Source organism: Pollachius pollachius (assembly GCF_949987615.1).
Source record: "Pollachius pollachius genome assembly, chromosome: 3".
Classification (NCBI taxonomy): Eukaryota; Metazoa; Chordata; class Actinopteri; order Gadiformes; family Gadidae; genus Pollachius; species Pollachius pollachius.
In genome coordinates, this window is record NC_136936.1 from 25,419,470 (window position 1) to 25,438,137 (window position 18,668).

An 18,668-nucleotide genomic window follows, 5' to 3' on the forward strand; every position below is an offset into this window, starting at 1 on the left:
GTGTAAGAAATATGTTTGTAGTTGGTATATCGGGCAGTAGACGGGTAATTGTTTGAGCGATCCGCGGTCGTTTGTCGTTCATCGTTCCTCCGTCATCTAAGTTGGACTTCCATAAAGATGAAAAGAAATTGGATTCGGAGATTGGGGGTCAATAGATCATCAGTGAAACATCGTTGGAACACAAATGACACCTCTAGCTAAATGTAGTAGAGAACCAGCTACAACCTTGTTTTCATCCAAACGAGCCGTCTTAAAGGGGACATGTCATACCACCAGGTGTGAGTGTGATTAGCCATTACAAGCCGTTTTCAAAATGTGCAGCATTGTGACATCACAGGTGGGCGTGTCCATCTAGATGTGTGACGGATAGATGGACACGCCAACCTGTGATGTCACAATGCTGCACATTTTCAAACCTGCTTGTAATGGCTAATCACACTCACACCTGGTGGTATGATATGTCCCCTTTAAGCGAACAGTGAATTGCATTGGCTTCTATGAGGGACCGTCTGCAAAGTGCAAAATGGAAAACGACCACAATGGTCAAATTTCAATAGCGTCGCCATTATTGACTCTATAGCCCCAGAACTTGTTCCATATAGGGATGGTCTCTATATGGTCTTACTTCAACCTTTAGTTTTGAAAAATACATCTCTTCTTATTTTTGAGGTATTTGGCAAAATTTCAATATTAATTTTTTTGTTTGCAACAATTTCAATAGCGTCGCCATTATTGACTCTATAGCCCCAAAACTTGTTCCATATAGGGATGGCCTCTTTATGGTCTTACTACAACGTTTAGTTTTGAAAACAGTTTAAGTTGTGGGCATCTATTTAAAGTTAATATCTCTGTGAAACCGTCTGAGAAACCGTCTACTCAGCGAGAAGATGCTCTAGCTTGCGGTTTCCCTGGCAACGGACTGACGCGTAGCAGCACTGCGGTCAAGTCAGCCTTCATTTGTTCATCCGCGGTCAAGCCAGCTGTCACACAAATCTTTGTGCGCTCATACTCTAAACAGCCTTTGTGTGGTATCTCGCAACGTTTTCAAAATATAAGCCTTCACCTACGTTTGTGTGTTTGTGTGGATCGCTGCGATCGCTACCAGATCGGCGTGAAAACGTCCACAACAAACAAGGGTTTTCAAAGGACCAAGTATGCATGTAAGGTTTTAAATTACATTTTCTCTGAAACTATACAGTAAAATCACATGGTTCCTTGATTACAAGTGACGTCCCAGAACTTATGTATAATTTTGTCTATATCTCACTTCAAAGTGCTAACATAATGCAATTTCCAACGGCCAAAATATGCATATGTGAGGTTTTCAAAGGACATTTTCCCCGAAACTATACAGTAAAATCACATGGTTCCATGTGTACATGAAGTCAGTAGCCGACTACTTGTAAACAAGGAACCATGTGATTTTACTGTATGGTTTTGGAGAAAATGTCCTTTGAAACCCGAAAATATGCATATTTTGGCCGTTACGAATTATTTTAGCATTTTGAAGAGACGTATAGACAAAATTATCCATAATTTCCGGGACTGACTGATATGACTATACTAACTGTTGTACCAACTACTTGTAAACAATGAACCATGTGATTTTACTGTATGGTTTTGGAGAAAATGTCCTTTGAAAACCTTACATATGCATACTTTGGCCGTTGCAAATTGCATTGATAGCACTTTGAAGTGAGGTATGTGGTGCGTTCAAATCGCTGGAACTGATGGGGGAAACATTTTCGCGACGTTGGAAATTTTTCTTGAACGACACCTTATGACACTCTTATGATTTTACTTCCATTCGGCAACAGGGGCCAGATTTTGATAACAGAGTTGCCCAGTTGGTGACGTAGGGTTTACTAGTGACGCGCATGAACATGGCGGAACATCAACGTTTTACTCAATATAAAAGAATCAACCATCATATCACATACTTTACTCTTGATTGAAGTTGTACCCGTCTGTTGGCAGCGACTTTGCTCAGTTTTAAATGTTGTGTACTGCTAAACCAGCACTAGATAAGGGCAAGTGTAGCCTTCCATACAGTGGCAATACAATGGGCTTCTCATAAATAAAAGCAAAAGGATAGTAGGTGATAGGCTACAAGGAAATAAAGGCGTTCTGTTTAGTTCAGACTTTCTTTTATTGGATAAAAAAACCTGCTGAGAAGAACTTTTAGATTCCCACCGCAGTGCACATGAACGCTTGCTGTTGGGAACACGCGTAAGCTTGAGCATCATCACTGGCAAGCTGTCTCGTTATCAACAGGACCATGAACGCGCCTATAGACACAATAATACCACATAACGTACTACTACTACTCTTCATCCCCTATGGGACATAAGGCTTCAATGAGCACTCTCCATTCCACTTGGTCCCTGGCAGCATGCTGGGCCTCTCCCCATGACAGGTTCATCTGTTTCAGCTCTCGTGTCACAGTTCTGCGCCAGGTGGCTTTTGGCCTCCCAGGTTTTCTTTTGCCTGGTGGTGTCCATCTTCAGGCGACCTTTGTGATACGGTCCTGCTCCATCCTCAACACATGTCCTAGCCATCTCAGGTGTCTGTGCGTAATCTCCTTGGTGATGCTCCAGCTTCCCGTTTTTTTGTACAGGTCATTGTTGGAGATCTTATTAGGCCAAAAGATTTAGCATATTCGTCTGAGGCATCCATTATGGAACACTTCCATTCTCCTCATGTCTGTTTTGACAACCCGCCAGCTCTCTGAACCGTACAGCAGAACAGACTTTACATTGCTGTTGAATAGGATCATCTTTGTTTTAAGGCTGTATTGTTTTGATCTCCAGATGGAACAGAGTTGGGAGAAGACACCCTGAGCCTTTCCCAGCCTTGCTTTGATGTCTTTTGATGCCCCGCTGTCCTTGCTGATTAGACTGCCCAGATAGGTAAAATCTTCCACAAACTCAAGTGGTTCCTCATTAACAAGGATGGGTGCTGTGGGGATGGAGTTGACACACATCAATTGTGTTTTGGAAGTGTTGATACTGAGCCCAACTTGTCTGGCATCATCAGCGAAGTCAAGATCTTCCAGCTGGGAGAACAGAGTCCACTTGATGCCTCTGGGTCTGTCTGCTGTGGTGTTGGTTATGATCCAGTCTATGTTGACCAGGAAGAGGATAGGGGAGATGATGCACCCCTGTCTCACTCCGGACTGCACGGAAAACCACTCAGAGTTAATTTCCCATGATGACATTACACTCAAAATGTTCATAGAATGTTTTTATGATTGAGATGATCTTTGATGGTATTCCATAGGAGTGCAGTATCTTCCTTCAAAAGCCTTCCTGAAGTCCACGAAGTTGATGAAGAGGGGTGTGTTCCATTCCAAGCACTGTCCTATGATGTTACGCAGAGCAAAGATCTGGTCCATACATCCTCTTCCCTCCCTGAAGCTTGCTTGCTCCTGTCTAATCCTGGTGTCAATAGCTGTCTCCATCCGGTTAAGAAGGACTCTGCAGAACACCTTGCTTGGAACAGATAGAAGGGTGATTCTACGTCAGTTGTTGCAGTTTTTAGTGTTGCCTTTCTTGGGAACTTTGACAATAAAACCTTTGGACCAGTCTTCAGGGATGGTGTCACTGTTCCAAATGTTTTGGAATAGGTCCGTCAGCACTCGTGTTGATGTTGGATTGTCGGCCTTGAGCATCTCAGCATGAATAGCATCTATTCCACATGCCTTGCCACTCTTCAGGGTTTGGATGGCAGCTTTAATCTCAGCAGAGTCAGGGGGGTTGGTGTTGATTTCCAGGGAATCCTCTGTTGTTGGGAAGTTGGCTGGTTGTTCTGGCTCAGGGAGGTTGAGTACTTCCTGGAAGTGTTGAACCCATCTGGCTGCTTGTTCACTCTCTGATGTACAGATGTTGCCATTTTTATCCCAAACATGGGTAGTTTGGTTTGTACATTTGCCACAGAGTCACTTTGTGATTTTGTACACTGTGCCCAGGTTTCCATAGGCTGCAGCTTTCTCGGCTTCACTTGCCAGGTGTTCAACAAAGACCCTTTTGTCTCTCCTAGCACTCCTCTTCACTGCTCTGCCTTTGTTTTTATAGGACATCTTGGTTTTCTTGAAGAGTCGTTGGGACTTGGTGTCAAGTATTAGCTGATATCCATTCTTTGGCCCCTTTCTGTTTGAAGCCCAGGACCTTTTGTGCTGTTTCGGAGTATATTGTCTTGATACTATTCCGTTTGTTGTTTATGGTGGGTTTTCTTTCATTTCATAGGAAGCCTCTGGCGTGAAGGCACGAAGGGGCACGAAGATTTGTGTGACGGCTGGTTTAACCGCGGATACACAAATGATGGCTGACTCGACCGCAGTGTAGCAGCCAGCCCTGGGTTTACCCTACCTTCAGAACGACGCTCTTTTCCCTGCCATCCACGGACACCTCGTGACCCATCTCTTCAGACCATCCCGGTACTGGGTTCCAGTTTTATTACATTGTCATCCTGACATCACACGCACAAATAAAAGAGGAACTCCTTCAGGACTGTCCGGCATTACACATTCATACCGCTAACACGCACAGCCGCTTGCCGGAACGGTATTGAACTCTTGCGGGACAATACGTCATCATACATGTTTTGAACTTTGAATCCACTCACATTTATCCTGAAAAGAAGCAAAGGACTGTAAAAATAGAATCCTGACTGTATTGTTGTATTGCTATTTATATAGTTGAGTTGTTGTATATTTATTGCAGAGCTTATAGTAAGCGTGAGTGAGAGTGTGATTGGGCAGAAGGCTACCAATATTGAATGGGTATACTGTAATAGTTATTTAAGTAAATATTTAGAGTAGGTCTACTGAATTGTTTTTATCTATTTATTATATTTAATATTAGTCAATATCTTATTTAGTACTGGATTGTTTTAATCTATTTATTATATTTAATATCAGTCAATATCTTATTAAATACATACTGGGCAGAATAATAAATGTTCTCTGCATTTTGCATTGGCGACCACAGATACTTGCCCTTGTGAGTGTCTTCATTAATTAGGTGACACAACTAACATACAGGGAAGTGGGGTCTCAGTAACACACAATTTTAGTAGCGGACTAAAGCTCCAGCAACAAATACTAGATGACCAGATTCCAGAATGAGGAGATGAATGAGTGAAGGTCTGACCGGCGTCTTTGGCCCAGCGCAGGATGGAGGTGACCTCATTTCCCTTCTGCGAGTGGCACACGCCGTTGCGGGCGGCCGCGCTCACGCCGATGGTGTTCAGGTTGGTCTTCACCCCGCACAGGTAGGCTGTTGCCGTGGCAGCGCTGTCCGGGATCTGGAAGTCAACGCTGTAGGTCTGAAAGGGGTCACACGCACACACGAACGCACAAACGCACACACACACACACACACACGCACACACCCAAGCACATGCACACACATGCACGCAGGCATGCACACACACATAGACACAAAAACACACAAACACACACACAAACACACACACATATACAAATATATACACACACATGCACAGACACACATACATACACACACACATACACAAACACACGCAAGCACACAGACACACAGACAAACACACACACACATAGACACGCAAACACAGACCCACACACATGTATAGGCTTGAGTCATTTTTAAGATTATTTACATATTTAAGGCACACACAATAACATGTGCATTGTCTCACATTAGTAAAGTTACACTCACACACACAATGCATGAAGGAGGGCGATCTACACAATTAGCTCAGTGTTGACACACACTCCACATTATCTACACAACCAGCTCAGTCTGGCCACACACTCCACATTATCTACACAACCAGCTCAGTATGGACACAAACTCGACATTATCTACACACCCAGCTCAGCGTGGACACACACATCGTACCACGGATTGACCCTCGCACACAATGCATGTTGCGCTGAGAACACAGGATTTGCTCACTGGCTCCTATAGACAGTGTCATGGTGGACAGAGGAGGCCCCACATACCCAGACTCACAGCCCCTACGCCCCCCTGCTAGACAGAAAGCAGCCCCCAGAGCTGGAACATCTCAGAGGGTCTGAGTGGGAGCCAGGCTCCATGCATGGACCACTACAGATAGATGTGTGTTTGTGTGTGTGTGTGTGTGTGTGTGTGTGTGTGTGTGTGTGTGTGTGTGTGTGTGTGTGTGTGTGTTTGTGTTTGTCTGTCTGTGTGTGTTTGTGTGTGTATGTGTACGTGTGTGCGTGTTATAGGGTGTGTGTGTGTCTGTGTGTGTGTGTGTTTGTGTGTGAGGTGTGTTTGGTGTGTGTGTGTGTTGTGAGGTGTGTGTTTGTGTGTTGGGAAGCAGCCCTCCTCTCTACAGAGCTTAACAAATTACAAACGTACGCTGCCCTAAACCAGAGCCTTAATCAAACTCTTCAGCTGGGTATTCTGGCTCACTGAAAACCGGAGACCTTCAAATAAACCTGTTGGACACCAATAAGTTCATCACACTCATGAAGTTGGTTGGTCAATGCAAGCATCATACTGCTTTATGTGTCTAGATATCCTTAGATAACATTAGTGAGAGTTTCACATGAACATATGTGTGTGTGTGTGTGTGTGTGTGCGTGTAGTGCTGTATGTGTGTGGTGTGTGCGTGGTGTGAAGTGTGTATGTGTGTGTGTGTGTGTGTGTATGGTGTGTATGGTCTATCTGTGTGTGTGTGGGTGTGTGTGCGTACCTTAGCCAGGCCAACATAAGGGAAGGTATCCATGGTGGTGACGGTCTCCTCCCCGCTCTGGTTCTGCAGCTGGCCCTTCAAGATACGAGCTGCCGTGTACGTTGTGATTCCCATGCCTGAATCACACACAGGCACGCACGCACACACAAACAAACACACACACACAGGCACACACACACAAACAGGCACGCACACACACAGGAACACACACACACAGGCACGCACACACACAGGCACACACACACACAGGCAAACACAAACACAGGCACGCACACACAAACACACACACACACACACAGGCACGCAAGCACACACAAACACACACACAAAACACACACACAGAAAAAAGGACTTGTTTTATTACCTACAATCTTTCTTAAACAATGAGAATGCGATTAACTTGCGGTGTGTCTTGGTCATAGTTCAATGTGTTTGCGTGAGAATGCGTGTGCGTGTGTGGATGCATGCTTGTGTCTGCAGCGACAGGTGAACCTCTAGCAAAGTATTGCTTAGAATTGTACGATGGTCTGCAATGATGGAGGAAAAGATGTGATGTGAGTGCTCTCGTGTTGGGCTGCCTCCTGTTGAACACCTGACTACTCAAACAAGAACAATGTCTTTTGGCTTCTGGTCGGACCCTCTAAAACACATGTGTCAATCTCAAGGCCCGCGGGCCACATGTGGCCCGCCACTTCATTTCATGTGGCCCGCGAGTCTGCCGCGCGAGTCTGCCGCGCGAGTGTGCCGCGCGAGTCTGCCGCGCGAGTCTCCCGCGCGAGTGCTTGATTCGTCGTTAAAAAAAAAGGTTGTTTTATTTATTTTATATTTTACCCGCGAAGTGACGGCATTCTGCCACTAGATCGCTGTGTCCACAACAGTGTTTAATTAATGCGACAAGTGAGATTGAGCAGAAATATCCATGAGAAATATCCACACATGATCCCAAAATGTCCAGGAAGCGAAAGGTTGACGCAGATGGAAGGTTGTTTCATGAAAGATGGGAAGGCGAATATATGTTTGTGCTACAAGGAGAAAAACCGGTATGTCTTTTGTGTTCTGAGTTGGTGTCGGTCATCAAAGAGTACAATCTACGTCGGCATTATGAAACCAAACACGGAGCCAAGTATGCTAAAGTTAGCCTTCAAGAAAAACAAGCGATAGTTAAAGAGTTAAAAGGCAACCTGCGATCGCAACAGAATTTGTTCACAAAAGCCACAGCCAAAAACGATGCGGCTGTGAAAGCTAGCTTTATTGTAGCTGAAGAAATCGCCCGCACTTCCAAGTCTTTTTCAGAGGGTGCCTTTGTGAAGCAGTGTATGCTGAAGGTGTGTGAGCAGGTGTGCCCCGACCAGATGCAGGCTTTTAAAAATGTGAGTTTGTCAAGAAACACCATCGCGGACCGAGTCAAGGAGCTAGCAGGAAACCTAGCAGATCAGCTGGCGGAAGAGTCACGCAGTTACACAGCTTTTTCATTAGCTGTTGATGAAAGCACAGACAACAGGGACACGGCACAGCTTTCCATTTTTATTAGAGGCGTGAAGTCGGACCTCTCTGTCACCGAGGAGCTCTTGGATGTAGCTGCCATGCATGGGACCACAACTGGACGGGATATTTATGAAGCGGTGGTGAAGTCTGTGAGTAAAACTGGATTGCCCTGGGAAAAATTCGACTTCATGCTGCCCGTGTTCTCTCCATGTTCGGGAGCACCTATCTGTGCGAACAGATGTTTTCAATAATGAATCTAAATAAAACCAAGCACAGATCACGCATCACTGATGACAACCTCCACGCTGTTTTACGGATTGCCACAGCACAACAGCTAAAACCAGACATCGACACACTGGTCAAAGGAAAACGGTGTCTGATATCTGGCCAGAAAACAGATAGGTAAGCATTTTTAAAACCGAATTAAAATATATGGTAATAAAATGTATTTCCATCAAAAATAATAATAGTTAAACTGAGTGCAATTTAATGATTGTGCTTGCATTTTTTTGTGTGTTTGTTGTTTTCAGAACATGATCAATGGATGAGGATGGTGGAGAGGGGATCCACTTGGTGTGTTCATGGACAGGCAGTATATCCTCATCATTTCCGACTCATAGTTGTGAACTTATTTTGTTATTTTCAGTTTATTACATATACTACTTTATGTGTAGCAATGTATTTGTTGTTTACAGGTGTATGTGTTTATGATAAGACAGACAAATGTTTACTCTTGCAAGGCTGTGTGCAGCCATTTATTTTTGTAAAATACTACATCTGTCACACATGTTCTTAGTAGCTCAATACTGTTGGTTGTATGTTATTCTGACCCTCCCGACTGTGTAAAAAAAAAAGTTAAACAAAGTTAATGTCATAACTTGTGTTTTGATAATATATTTCTTTATTTACTTGAATAGTTTGATCGTTGATCAATGGAGTAATGTGGGTTTCTTAACCGGACAAATTTAAAGGATTATTGTTATAGTAACATTTTTTTCTCATCTATGCATATGTTATGTTTGTAAGTTCTATAAGTAATAAATGCAGAAGGTAATTAAACAATATGTTATGGAGTAGTTACATTTATTATACATTATATTTGGTTACATACTATTTTACATTTACATTTGGCCCTTTGAGGGCAACCATTATGCTGATGTGGCCCCCGGTGAAAATGAGTTTGACACCCCTGCTCTAAAACATGAACAGTGTGTGCTGGTTCTGGTCGGACCCTCTAAAACAGTGTGTGTGTGTGTGTGTGTGTGTGTGTGTGTGTGTGTGTGTGTGTGTGTGTGTGTGTGTGTGGTTCTGGTCCGACCCTTTAAAACTGTGTGTGTGTGTGTGTGTGTGTGTGTGTGTGTGTGTGTGTGTGTTGGTTCTGGCCTGACCCTCTAAAACATAAACTGTGTGTGATTGTTCTGGTCGGACCCTCTAAAACATGAAAAGTGTGCGTGTTGGTTCCTCTCTGACCCTCTAGAACAGGGGTCGGCAACTGGCGGCCCGCAGGCCATAACTGGCCCGCCAGACATAATATGTGGCCCGCCAGATTATTCTGAAGTTATATGATTATTATTATTATTATTATTATTCTATTTTATTTTTTTATAATATTTAATATCTATATCTGTTAGCTTAAATGTAAAGGGCCGGATACAGTGAACTTTTTTTTCTTTCACAACCGTTTTTGAATTTAATTGTACCAAATGTTTCTACTACTCCTGGAAGGTTAGAGACACACTCGTCATGGGCACGCGTAAGCTGCGAGGGGCTGAGCGGGAGTTATTGGAAACTATCCAATATTAAATTAAACGGAACCCCCCTCCATAGGCCTATATACAATAACCATGGCGACCCGACATTACGTATTTTTGTGTGATACTGCACGTATAGAAAGGCAGGAGCTGTTGACAAAAGTCCACAAAAGTTTTAAGACGCCAAGCTCTGAGACTTTGCTGTTTAACGCAAGTAGTCTCTGATGAGGATACTTCGCCTACAGCTCTTCTAAAGTTGAGTAGGCTAGGAACGGAGGTTTGTGTGCGTGCGCAGTGAGTCAGCACACGACATGGTGTGTGTCAGAGGCGAAGCTAGACCTTTTTTGGGTGGGCTCAAGCCCACCCAAAACCTGCCTTAGCCCGTCCTATCGTTTCGTCCTCAAATCGAATATTCTACCGGTTTTTTTTTACACAAGCAACGAGAGGATGGATGCTGTACAGTACACTAATGAACAGGCTCAAATGGGCTAGTGAAATCGAGCGCAACATTCCTGCAGGAAACTCTCACCTCTGATTGGTGGGTGGGCGTCTCCTGTTTGACAAATCCGAAATGCAGCTCTAGCGCACATAACAAAGTTTCTGCTGTTTCGTCCGTCATAACATGCCCAGGTAATAATTAATTTTAAAACCTTGACATAATCTGTTAGATATCTATTAAATGACAGTTGACCGCAAGGCGATTCTATCTATGCCTCTTCTTGAATTGCTTCATGCTTTAGTCGGGCTTGTAATGGTCCGTACTCCGTAGCATGATACGCTAAAGCATGATAAGCTAACACACCGGCGCCGAAGCGCTGCGGTGCGCAGTTTGCACGTCAAATGCCGCCCCTAGCACCAATAGGAAGCGTCGCGCTCCAGAACCGTTGTGATTATGTTTTGAAAGAAGCAGATCACATAGTCGGTATAGGCTACCATAACGTTGTACCAGTTGTTTTATGACTACATATATGGCCCTGATGCCCATGATCATCTGTTTGTGCTTACAATGATAGTCATTTTAATTCAGTTTCTTTATGCAAATTTCTGCTTTCCATAGATGGACATACGTTCTTTTTTTAAAAGAAGTCAGCCAGGTGAGATAATATAAATCTAGCAACAAATAATGTGTTAGCCTTTATTTCTTTGTTGTTAGTTGTTATACTGTATTACTTTGTATTTTTTGCTGTCAGCACGAAGAAGGGGAGATGAGGAGAGGGAGAAAAAGAGAGAGCAAGATGAAACAGGTGATAACATGATCAGGTAGTCAAGAAGACCATAATAAGCATATTTTTGACCACATTTATTGCATTTGCCCATATTTATCTACTCAATCTTTACAAACTGCTCTGTCCCACTGCACATGGACAGGTTATAGTGTAGGCCTACTTTATTTACCTCAGACATTTGCCCCTTGGCTTGTTTGCTTTATTTATTATTTTGAAAGTTTATAACTACTTCCTTACTAAATGTATGTAAAGAGCGAGATAGGAGCATGGAGAGAGTGCGAATGCAAAGAGGGCAAGAGCAGGATGGAGAGATGGGGGACACACTGAGGGTGCGAGACCTGAAAGAAGCAGGTGAGAAAAAGGCATTGATTGTTATGGGGCAAACAACCTCACTAACTATATAAAGAAAGCACATTATATCTAAACTTCATTTCATGGATGACTGTCTTTAAATATTTATGTTCATGTTACTAAGGAGAAAGAGAAGAGCAGGGAGAGTGTTTGGAAGGTGAGCAGCAGACCAGAGAGGTGCATTAAAAAGCACAGATAGAGGAGCAAGTGGAAGCAACAGTGTCTGCAGATATGGCTTGTAATTTAGGTGATAAGGACACTGGTCCTAAACAACTGAAGCTGCCTCAGTACCCACGAGATCAGTTTGGAATACAAAAGAGAGCCTTTCAGTCTAACTGGTTCCAGAGTTTTACTTGGCTAGAATATTCATTGAGAAGAAATGCTGCATTCTGTTTTGCTTGTAGGGTGTTCGGCAAGAGATTAAAACAGGAGGAATTTGTGAATGGTGGGATCAAAAATTGGAAACATGCACTGAGCATGTTTCAGAAACATGAAACCACACAATGCCACAAAGACAGTGTACTCTGCTGGCATATCTATAAAGCAAGTAAATCAACAGGCAGTGTTCTACAGCAAATAGAGTCTGCAAGTTCCAGTGAGATAACTGAGAGAAGGGAATACTTGAAACGTATTGTGGAAGTGACACGTATGCTGGGGAAACAGGGTATTCCATTTAGGGGTCACGATGAATCACCTGAGAGCAATAAGAGAGGGAGTTTCTTGGAGTGCATGGACCTCCTGAAAAAGTTTGACCCTTTCTTGCAAAGCTACACGCCTCCAGCAAACACAACCTATCTTTGATCTGACACTCAGAATCAAATGATACAGTGTTGTTCACAAGAGGTTACAGCAACTATTGTTCGAGAGATGAAGAAATCAAAGATCTATGCCATCATGGCCGATGAGGCCAGGGACGGAATAACAGACTGCTGTCACTCTGTGTGAGATATGTTGCAGATAGTGCTCTAAGGGAAAGGCGTGTCAACTGCGTTCCGTGAACGCAGTACTTGCCAACTTCCCTGCCATCATTGACTGCCTCTCCACTATTAACACACCCCTTGCTGTGGGAGTGAAGGCAAAACTCTGTAAATTCTCTTCAATCTATTTGCTGTTTGTTTTCCAGTCTCTCCTCTCAGTTACAGAAGGTTTGCATAGATACCTGCAGAAGGAGACCATTGATCTTGCCCAAGCAGTGGCCTACAAAAATGCAGTGACTGATTCTCTTAAGGAGAAACGCAGCGATGCCACTGCTGCTGATCTGCATGCTCAGGCTATGGCCCTATGTGAGGCCAATGACATATCAGTGCCAGAGCCATCCTCTTTCCAGAAGAGGAAGGCAAAACGGATGGAAGACTTTGTTGTCGAGTCTTCTCGTGGGGCAGGTAGTGAGGTTAGTCATTCCTCAAGGTTAGAAGACCTAAAACAAAAATTATTCTTTCCTTGTTTAGATAGAATGATTTCAGAAATTGATAAAAGGTTTTCTGATGTGAATGAAGAATTGCTGGAAGGAATTATGGCGTGCTGTCCAACGTCTAACAAATTCCTTTCTGAGCCAGATTTGACAGCACTGGCACTTCACTATTGCATTGACCTTAAGTCAGAAGAGGTGGTGATAGCCAGAAATTTTTTGAGGCGCAGAAGAGCGGGTGGTGGTGATGTTGGGAACATGCTTGCAGTATATAACCTGCTAGATGCAGAAATGTTCCCCTCTCTCAAGGCAACTATTCAGGCTGCAATAACCATACCAGACAGCAGCTGCAGTTGTGAAAGGTCCTTCAGTGCTTTAAGACGTCTCCATACCTGGCTCAGAAGGACCATGGAGCAAAAGAGACTCCATCACCTAGCAGTGATGTCTGTTGAGAGTGATGTTCTGGAGAAAATAGATCCTGAACGAGTGATTGATAGATTTGCCTCCTTGAAAGTGAGGCGACATATTAGTCTAGTACACGTTGTACTTGTTGATTTTTTTGTTGTATTTTTGTATGTTGATACAATATTCCAATATTAATTAAACAATATTTTTTTGAAATTCGCATTTTACTTTGTCTTCAATTTTTTTTATCCATTTTCCATATATACCATATATAGTGTACTTTGAAAACCAATGTGTTTCAGTAACTGTGTAAATACAAAGAAAATGGGCAAATATGGTCATTTCTGAGATTCTGTCGACCAATCAACGGACGTCATTTTAGCTCGTTTTAGAAAGAAATTGAACATACCTCAAATTTGTTATTACAGTATTACCCTCCCTTCATCCAAACAGTCTTTTTTTCTTTCATCACTTTAGTGGCTCGGAACTGCATTATTTAGCTCACACTGCCATATATTGGCTTAGACATGCAACAGCATAATAACTAAGAAAATAATGGTCACAGAATCTTGGACAGGACAAAAGAAAAATCATGGATAATATAATACTACATTTACAACAGTGTTGTCTATAACTCAGATAAAAAGATTAAGTTATAAACAATTTATTTATAGACTAGCCAACATGTGTTTGATCCTTTCCTCTGGGATGAAATACTTATTGGTATTATGAGTTTAACTGAGGTTAAATTGTTACAAAACGTCTGTGCTTTTCTGATAATAAACAGGCAGACTGTTCAAATATATACAATGTGTTGGATTGATAGATAAATAGATAGATTTATCCCCCACCAGATTCAATTTAGGATCTCAGGAAATCACATCTACGATATTCAAAATCCAAAATCCTTTATATACTTCAAATACCCCTGTGGCTTCCTTGAGGCTGAGCCCACCCAAAAGTCGGAACCTAGAATCGCCCCTGGTTACGGTCCACGTAGAGTTTATATAATTCTAAAGATAGAATGTTACACAGGCTCTGTGTTCTGCAGATCACACAGGAACTTGTTCGTCATTGTTGTGTCTGGCTCTGTGAGTGTGCGTGCATGCTATGCGTAGGCTGGATCGCAATTACGTCAAGACAAATCTGACTGGCCAATCAGCTAACCAAGCCAGTCTCGTTTGTGGCTGTGTTCCTGCGAAGCTCTTGCCTTTTGCCACATGCACAGAGCTTAGTGTAAATTAGGTTGAAATTAAATTTCATTCTTTGTCATACATATTGTTGTAGGCCTATGTATGTCTATTGAACAATATACACAATGAAGCAACTTGTGAAGAAATGTTTTAAGAGTGCATCTCTTTCTCTCCCTCACTCACTCACGCATTCAAACACGTTATGTCTTTTTCACTGATCCAAGCACTCAATACAAAAATGTAAAGTAACTTGTAATTTGAGTAACTTTATAACAAAGTACTATTTTACTCTTACTCAAGTAGGTTTTCCAATTGTAATATTTACTTTTACTCAAGTCGATTTTGAAGGAAGTAATTTTACTTTTACTTGAGTATAGATTTTCAGTACTCTACCCACCGCTGCGTGTGCGTGTGTGTGCGCGCAGTTAATCAGCACCCGCCGTGGTGTGTGTGTGTGTGTGTGTGTGTGTGTGTGTGTGTGTGTGTGTGTGTGTGTGTGTGTGTGTGTGCAGTCAGCACCCGCCATGGTGTGTGTTGTGTTGTGTTGTGTTGCTGTGCGTGAAGTGCTATAAGAGTGGTTGGCTGCTTTTTTAGGTGCGCACTACTGTTCTCTCCAGCGTAAGGCCTTTCTACACTGTCAAGCCGGTTCGGTTGAGGCTTGGCACGCCCAGCGATTTCACCGTCTTATTACAAGTTTCCTGTGTAAAACCGAGGGGGTAAAATCCCCTGTTCGTCGCGGCGCGGTTTTTCTTGGTTCACTGGAGAAGGCGGGGCTGCGCACGGAGTCTAGACCTCTTTAGAATAATTGCACATTCCCGATTGTTTTTATGCAAGAATGAGTTCACGTCTGAGTGTAGGCTACAAACGCGATTAACTATTTACAAGTGCGAAAACGCCAACATATTCTTTATTTTGCTGACCGCTTTTGGGTTAGGGACGGGTTAGGGTTTTTTATCCCGACAAAAGCCTCGTAAGGACAGTTCCTCTGCGTCTCTCTCGTAGATCGCACCATCTTTCAACATCTTTGTTTAATATGGCTGCATCACCTTCTCTCACATGTTCAGCAGCTCGCGGATTTCACTTTCTCTCCAGTTAGAACTGTTCATGATGATATCGCTGCGTTGTCCCAATGTGGTCAGGCATGACATTTATGTGATTAGGGCATACACTTTTTTATATGTACGTCTTTTAAGAGTCATTTAGTGCTTGGTAGGCATATGACTAAGCCAGCTGACGGGCCTGCGTCGCAGTTCCAGATGCACTTTCATTAATCAATTTCTTGAACTAGCCTTTGATAATGTTCTGGCCCGCCACCTACTGGCTGGAAAGGTCAAACTTAGTTGCCGACCCCTGCTCTAGAACATGAACAATGAGCATGTGTGTGTGTTGGTTCTGGTCGGAATCTCTTAAACAGTGTGTTTGTGTGTGTGTGTTTGTTCTGGTCGGACCGTCTCCCAGGAATAGCACGATGTTCTTGGCCACGTTGGTGTTGGGGGTCCGGTCCAGGGCAGCCTGCAGGGTCCGCTGGGCCTGAGACCTCCAGAACTCTGGGCTCTCCTCCACTGCATCACAGAGAACAGACACACATCACCACCACATATATGGCTAGTACTACTGCTACACCACCACATCTACTGCTACACCTCTAGTACCACCACATCTACTGCTAGGACTAATGCTAGACCTCTATTTCTACCAATACACCACCACATATACTTCTAGTTTACTGCTATATACTGTGATACCTCTAGCTCTACTGCTATACCGCTAGTACTACTGCTACACCTCTAGAACTACTACTACACCTCTACATCTACTGCTACACCTCTAGTACTACTGCTATACATCTAGCACTACTGCTACACCTCTAGTACTACAGCTTGACCTATAAATCTTCTACTACACCTCTAGTACTACTGCTACACCTCTAGTGCTACTGCTACACCTCTGGTACTAATACTACAACCCTACATCTACTGCTACACCTCTAGTACTACTGCTACACCTCTAGTACAACTGCTTTACCTCTAGTACTGCTGCTACACCTCTAGTTCTACTGCTATTCCTCTAGAACTACTGCTACACGCCTAGTACTACTGTTATACCTCTAGTAATACTGTTACGCTTCTACTTCTACTGCTACACCTCTACATATACTGCTACACCTCTCGTTCTACTGCTACACCTCTCGTTCTACTGCTACGCCTCTAGTGTTACTGCTACACCCCTAGTACTAATGCTACACCTCTAGTTCTACTGCTCCAACTCTAGTACTAGTGCTATACCTCTAGTAATACTGTTACACTTCTAGTACTGCTACACCTTTAGTTCTACTGCTAAACCTCTAGTGTTACTGCTACACCCATAGTACTAATGCTACACCTCTAGTACTACTGCTACAACTCTAATGCTACTGCTACACCTCTAGTTCTACTGCTACACCTCTTTTACTACTGCTACACCTCTACATCTTCTACTACACCACTAGTGCTAGTGGTACACCTCTACGTCTTCTACTACACCACTAGTACTCCTCTTAGAGGCCCCAGAGGCTGGTAAGACACTTTTGGAGGCTGGTCTGACATCTTTAAGAGGCTTGCAGAGACTGGTAAGAAACCTTTAAGATGCTGGTTCGACACCTTTAAGATGCTTTAAGATGCTGGTAAGACACCTTTAGGAGTCTTTCAGAGGCTGGTAAGACACCTCTAAGAGGCTGTCTTGACGGATCGAAGAGAGGCAGAGAGAGATAAGAGAGGAACTGTGCTCCTCTGTACTGAGCTGATTAATGAACCATTTGATAACAAAGTGAATAATTAACTTATGTAACTTAATGCTGTGGGCTAGAACAGAGCCACAAGAGCCAGGGGAAATAACGGATATTAATGATAATAATAATCATTATCATTATAATAATATTATCATTTTAACATCAGTGTTGCTCAGATGGCCTAACAAAACTAACAGCATCAGATTTTACCAGACTGGGAAGTATAGATAGTATGGTATGATTATTACAAACAGAACAGGTTACAAATAATGGTTTGGAGAATGGTGATTTGGTCTTCAACAATTATGTCTGATGTACAGGTTATGTATGTACAGCCAATCAGAGGAATACAATCATTAGAGAAGCAATATCAACGTGGACCCCATATAACAGGGTCTGGCGGTTGTCCCCAACACTTGATCCACAGTGTGATTTCATGTTCGTGCAGTAAGTTTTCAGCCAATGAGGGTTCTGTCCCTATGCGCTCAGAACGGCCTTTTCTACAGAACCCTGATCTAAAGTGATCTCTCCATGGAGAGTTCTACTGTCTAATTCTTACTGTAGTTGTAGCTGCAGTCCCTCGTGAATCCTCCACCATGAATAAAACAATCTCAAAATTCTTCAGTAGCCTCACTGACCACAGCCCCGACATAGCTGTTCACACGGCCTCCAAACCAATCATGAACCAATGGGATGGTGTTGGTTGTACGGCCTACCTGTAGCGGGTGAGCTGTCCCGGTACAGCAGCTGCAGGATGAGGGAGAGGTAGGTGATCAACCTGTAGGTCTCCATGTCTGTGTCTGGAGAAAGGAGGTCCTCTGCTCCTTATAAAGGTGGAAGGGCCCTGTTAATCACCACCGTCATAAACACACAGTGTGTGTGTGTGAGTGTGTGTGCGTTGGTGTGTGTGTGTGGGATTGTGAGCGCTTGCGTGTGTGTGTGTTTGTGAGCTGGATGGGCCATAAACGGACAGTAAATTAGAGGTAATGATGACAAGTTGACGTGCGCAACAGTTAAATGGACGCACAAGTCATGCTGGGGCAAAGGGTACAGAAGAGCCCATTAATAGATTCTACATCGCTATCTAGAATCCTCTGAGGGGTTCCTACTGGGAAAAAATAGCAACTTATCAGAACTAATGTTAGATCAGGATCCTTCCATCAGAAATTAATGAGCATGATGGGCACATCTGGAGAGAAGCATGAGCTGAGAACGGTTTATTTCAGGGACATTGCACACTAATCAACAGTAAAACTGTAAGTGAGCCAGAGTTAACCTAAGAGGCTAGTTTACATATGTTGTCCCCTGCTAGATATTCAAAAGGCAACCTAAAATTACAGAAATAAAATTATTGCATAAACAAAGATTAAAAACAACAAA

The 18,668-nt window shown here is 43.2% G+C and overlaps 1 protein-coding gene across 1 annotated transcript in view; it reads right to left on the bottom strand.

Annotated features, from left to right (window-relative positions):
- alp3 (alkaline phosphatase 3) overlaps positions 1 to 18,080 on the bottom strand; it is a gene marked incomplete at both ends in the record, with an annotated part of 25,520 nt that extends 7,440 nt beyond the window's left edge. The window contains 4 exons of the mRNA XM_079731632.1: positions 5,151 to 5,325; positions 6,703 to 6,818; positions 15,970 to 16,083; positions 18,005 to 18,080. Coding sequence (XP_079587758.1) covers positions 5,151 to 5,325; positions 6,703 to 6,818; positions 15,970 to 16,083; positions 18,005 to 18,080 — 481 coding nt within the window. The remainder of the gene's footprint in view (positions 1 to 5,150; positions 5,326 to 6,702; positions 6,819 to 15,969; positions 16,084 to 18,004) is intronic.
- Between the last annotated feature and the right edge of the window lie 588 nt (positions 18,081 to 18,668).